The 5,491-nt window shown below is 35.0% G+C and overlaps 1 protein-coding gene and 1 pseudogene across 1 annotated transcript; one reads left to right on the top strand and one right to left on the bottom strand.

The window, feature by feature from the left end:
• Positions 1–1,368, top strand: part of LOC110271438 — a 17,620-nt pseudogene extending 16,252 nt beyond the window's left edge.
• Positions 2,975–4,120, bottom strand: LOC110271437 (heavy metal-associated isoprenylated plant protein 35-like). Its single transcript, XM_021122360.1, has 2 exons — positions 4,066–4,120; positions 2,975–3,696 (listed from the first exon to the last, which is right to left on the bottom strand). Exons 1-2 carry the CDS (start codon positions 4,118–4,120, stop codon positions 2,975–2,977), a joined length of 777 nt encoding a protein of 258 aa, XP_020978019.1.

Raw genomic sequence — 5,491 nt, 5'->3', positions numbered from 1 at the left:
GTTGTTATTTTCACTTAGTTAACCCTTACTAAATAAAGGAAAGTCAAGTGATTGAGCTAACTCTTATTCGCAAATCCTAGTCCTCTCCCTTGGAAAGGTCTAGCGTTAGTAAATACAGAATTAACCAACAACTTCCAATTTAACTAACCACTTGAGCATTCCAACTCAAGTGTCTCCTTTTAATCAACCCCCATGTCAAGTAGGGAATCTACTCTATTGACATGGATACCATCTTCGTTATTGAGAGTTTGGAATAGAAAAGAGACATAATAATTTAAATAAAATAGAGATTCAAAATAATTAAAAGTAAAAGTAATCATTTGCATTAACAATCCATGAAAATAATCCAATTACCACTCTAAACAAGAATTAAGAATATGGAATAAATAAATAAAAGAGTAAGGAAACAAACTAGAATAGTATCTTCAATGGAGGTGATGACTCTTCAATATCCAAAAGCAAAAGCAATAAACTAATAAACTATGAATGTAAAGAAAACCTAGAGGAAGGGTAATTTCTTTCTAGATTCAGATCTAAAACCTAAAAACTCTCCTAATGAAAATGTGTGAATGTGTGTTGAGTCTCTGCATGTTCCCTGGCTTTATTCTGTGTTTCTGGGCCGAAAACTGGGTCAAGACGCGGCCCGAAATTGCCCCCAGCATTTTCTGTTATTTCTACAGATCCCGCAGGTCACGCGTACGCGTCAGTCACGCGTTCGCGTCATTTGGCAAATTCCCTTGTCACGCGTATGCGTTGTCCACGCGTGCGCATCTTTTGTGCAGACTCCAATCCACGCATACGCGTCAGGCACGCGCACGCGTCGCTGCAATTTTCTCCATGTCGCACGCACGCGTGAGCCATGCGTGTGCGTCGATGCTCGCTGGTCATCCCCTTAGTTTCTTGTGTTCCTTCCATTTTTGCAAGCTTCCTCTCCATTCTCTAAGTCATTCCTACTCTATAAAGCCTGAAACACTTAACACGCAGATCACGGCATCGAATGGTATAAAGGAGAATTAAAATACACAAATTAAAGATCTCTAGGAAGCAAGTTTTCAACCATAGAATAAAACTAGGAAGGGAAATCTAAAACCATGCAATTAGTATGAATAAGTGGGTGAAGACTTGATGAAACCACTCAATTAAACACAAGATGAACCATAAAATAGTGGTTTTTTCAGCAACATATGCCTTTCCAACATAACCTTGTCTATAAACTCTATTTCAAGGGCCTGGGAATGTTCAAATGTCTTAGGATCTTCGGATTTTGTCAATCCTGAACCTTGTCCAGAACTTTGGAACCCTACAAACTCTTCCTTGTCGTGTTTCTACTTACTGAGTACAAGTGGAAGAAAAGCCTCGGCACTGTGATTCTCTTTTACTTCACCAGAAGATTCAATCTTCTTGGGTATCTTGTTTGATTGATGTCGATGAAAAAAGTGTATGGTCATCCACCTTCTAAGATTTTGGTTCAATATTCTTTGAAAATAAGACAGTCCAATAATTCATTTGTTCATCCCTTAGATTTACATTCTTGCATGTTGTGCGAAAACACATTATTTGTACAGTTTCATTTCTTCATTCATGTGTAAGGAAATTTTGGTAGTGTCATCACAGGAGAACTCAAAATCTAATAGTTTTGTTTTTTCGTGTAAAGCATGAGGTGGATTTGGATGATACTTCGATTAAAGAAAATATATTTTGAGCCATAATTCTGCGTTCTAATAGCTTGATCAAGCGATGCTATTCTCCTAATTTTTAATCACAATTTTCTTTTTAAAAATGTTCTTTGCTTATTTTTTTCTTTGTTATTTTTTTCACATTGAAATTTATGTTAATTTGTGTGGCGCAATCAATTTGTCTTGTACTAAAAGATCACAAGCTCAAAGGTTTAATTTCCGCACTTAATTGTTTCACACAGGTTCCATTCTGTGGTTTCTCAAGTGTTTTGAACATCTTATGGATGTGAATTGTAGCTTGCATACATAGAATCAGATATGAAAAGTAAAATATACACAGAATAAATATTATAATAAGTGCATGCAGAAATTAAAGGGTGAGAAACAGTGCAGAAATTTATTTCATTGAACTATAATCATTTTTATCTGGAGATTTTAGTATGGTCATTTTCTATTTGATGCATTTTACGGCATCACAAGCATGATTATGCTTACCCATAGAATCAGAATGATGCAATATATTAACTGAATGGATTCAGTAGAGATAGCAATCATCATCATTCTAGACTTAAAATTCACTAGGAATCTAGTATTCTACTTGTTGAGCATGTTCTCATTTCTAGGATTTGCAAAGATAAAGTTTTCAAATAAGGAAAAACATGGGACTATGGGAATAGTACTGCAAGTCATCAATAATATCTTTGTGACTATATGATTATGTTTTGTTTTATGAAAAATAAGGTAGCATGCATTGTTTTCTCTAGGGAAAGGAATCTAGAATCAGTTCTTCTGGCACATCCAAAAGATGAGAATCCGATTCTTGTTTTCATCCCTCACTTGCAAAACCAAAAATACATTATTTTTTGGTAAAGTATACTTTTTGTCCTTAACGTTTATGATTTTCTTTAAAATTATCTCTGATATTTAATTTCATTCAATTTTGTTCCTAACGTTTTCAGATCATTCAACTTAGTCCCTAACGTTTTTTATTTGTGTCAACACTATTCCTGGATGTTTTCAATTTTATCCCTAACATTTTAGATGAAGTTAATATTTAGGGACAATTTTGACACATTAAAAACGTTAGAGACATGAAATTAAACGTTATAGGTCTTTTTGGAAAAAAATGCAAATATGAGACAAAAAACATACTTTATCCCATATTTTTGTTTTTCTGAGCTCAAATTTTGTTGTTTTACCGAATTGCCATGAAAAACTTGATGGCATCGTCTCAAGTTAATATTATTTTTGTCTTGAAAGTTGAAACACTTACCAAGAACAACCTTAATGTTCTTCTCCTACACTATCCTACATGAATTTGGGTTCTCATCACTAAACATGGATGTGATGTTTCCATTTTTATTGCCATTGTAGTAGGAGTGATTGTAGTCTCTAGTAGTGTAGTATTCCATCCTATTATAATGTATGTACCTTGGCGATGACCTAACATACTCATATTCAGTGACATAAGGTGATGGCCTATAAGCATTGTAGCTATGTGTCACATGAACATGTTGGGGTGGCTCTCCTAGAAACATTGGCATATTCCTATTCTGGTATTGAAATCTATCCGAATATCCTACATAGTTATGGCCAAAATCATATCTGTTCACATAGTTATATGGGTGATGTTGGTGCATCACATGAACCTCTCCAACATCTCTAGTTTCTGGGGTGCTAGGTGGTGGATTCTGGCAATGACATTCATTATTATTCTCTGGAGGTCTTGGTGATGTTACCTTGGTTGGTGGTTCGCCTTTCAGAGGTTCCTCTGGTAGTGGTGATGCTTCTTCTTGTGCTGGTTCAGGTGCCTTTTTTGAATTTGCTTCAGGTTCTGGTTGTTGTGTTGGTTCTACTTCTTCTTGTGGTGGTGGTTGCGGCTCATCGGTTAGAAGATCTATATTGGAAATGGTGGCGATTTTCCTTGTCTTCTTGATCACCTTGAGAATCTTTTCTAGATCTGCCCAACCTATGATTGTTATCTTCTGTTGCGGGTAATCAATATATAGATCATATATACCTTCATGAACATGAAAGCTTTATCTATCAAATTAGGGGTGGGATAGGGTAAGGTAGGGTAAGATTTAAGCTCCACTGTAATTCTACCATGAGTTTAAACCCCTCAATCTGTGTTCTTATCAAAAGAGAAGAATTTGGATTTAAATCTCCACTCGTTCATCATATGTAAATATATATTTTTATGACCATGCATATTATATATTAAGAGTGCCGGTTGGACAGATAGGATTGGCCCTATTGGATTGCCAACCCACTGTGATCGGATTAAATGAATGGTTAATGATAGTAGCATTGTTGCTTTATCATATACAATAGTTTTGTTGGTTAGGGAAATTAATCATACATCTGGCATGCATGCAAGTGTTCTTACCATTGATGCCGGAGAGTGCTTTCTTGATCTTCTGCACGCATCCTTGACAGTCCATTCGAACATGTACCTATGTTACTCGAGGTTTCTGCAGCATCTGCATTATTTCATGATGGGTTAGTAGTGTGAATGAAAGACATAATTGCATTGACATGTTTATAATCAATTATATGTTATGTACCTACAATTCAGCTGGAACCATGGAAGTGTAGATTGGATTGAATTGAATTGAATTATACAAGTATATTCTCAGGAATTTTGATATGGGAATATCTTATTCCCATGTTTGGTTCAAGATTTAAAAAATTATTCTTGGATATGTTTTATTCCCTGGAATCAAAATCCAACCCATTTCATTCCCATTTCTCCCCTAATTATCTTTAATTCCAATGGGAATGGAATATGTATAATAAAGTGAAAAGACCAAAATACCCTTGTTAATTTCACTCCAACCCTTGTTTTCAGATTTTTACTCCTCGGTTGACCAGAAACCCAGACCCTAGCAGAGCCCCTCTCCCATCGAAACTAAAACCTAGCCGAGCTTCTTCCCCAAATATATGGAAGCTCCACCAGCGTCAGACCGTCTCGCCGCCGATTTGAGTTTGCACGACCACCCCTTACCTTATTCTAGAAGGAAATTCACTTCAATAGTTCGTTTGCGTTCGTGTTCTGATGAGCGGATATTTTATACGCTTTTTGGGGTTAATTTCATATAGTTTTGAGTATGTTTTAGTTAGTTTTTAGTTTATTTCCATTAGTTTTTAGGAAAAATTCATATTTCTGGACTTTACTATGAGTTGTGTGTTTTTCTGTAATTTCAGGTATCTGGCTATCATATTTTTTAAACCTTTTTCAAAAATAATTTTTCTATTAAATCCTGTGCCAAACTTTAAGTTTGGTGTTTTCAAAAATAATCTTTCTTAAAATTTTCGAAAATTTCCATAACTCATTTGGCTAGAGCGTTAATCTGTGTCCTTGGTAATTGGGTTAGAGTCTTTTATATTCTTTTCAAAACCTTCTTTTTCATAAATAATATTTTCTCTATTAAATTGTGTGCCAAACTTTAAGTTTGGTGTTTTTCAAAGTGTTCTTAAGTTTTCCTTCTGTCTTGATCTTAAAATTTTTAAGTTTGGTGTTCCTTGGTGTTCCCCCCCCCCCAAAATTTTTGAAAACAAGGAACCTCAGATCTAAAAATTTTAAATCCTGTGTTATCTTATTGTTTTTCTCTCTCCTTTAAAAAAAATTCAGATTTTTATTTCAAAATTTAAAACCTTTTTCAAAAATCATCATATCTTTTTCAAAATCTCCTAACCACTTTCTCTCTCCTCACTTTTTCGAAAATCATCATAGGCGGCTAAATCCAGCCATGAAGGAAGTGGTGCAGAAAGAGGTCACCAAATTACTAGAGGCTGGGATTATTTATCCCATT

The sequence above is a fragment of the Arachis ipaensis genome, chromosome B04 (assembly GCF_000816755.2).
Source record: "Arachis ipaensis cultivar K30076 chromosome B04, Araip1.1, whole genome shotgun sequence".
NCBI lineage: Eukaryota > Viridiplantae > Streptophyta > Magnoliopsida > Fabales > Fabaceae > Arachis > Arachis ipaensis.
Note: the sequence above shows the minus strand (reverse complement) of the source record. Positions and strands in the feature narration are given on the sequence as shown.

Bases quoted from the DNA above. Each gene is read 5' to 3' on its own strand.
- LOC110271437 (XM_021122360.1), bottom strand. From the start codon at position 4,120: ATGGACTGTCAAGGATGCGTGCAGAAGATCAAGAAAGCACTCTCCGGC. The intron at 3,697-4,065 runs GTAAGAACACTT...ATGTTCATGAAG, and splicing joins AGCACTCTCCGGCATCAATG to GTATATATGATCTATATATT.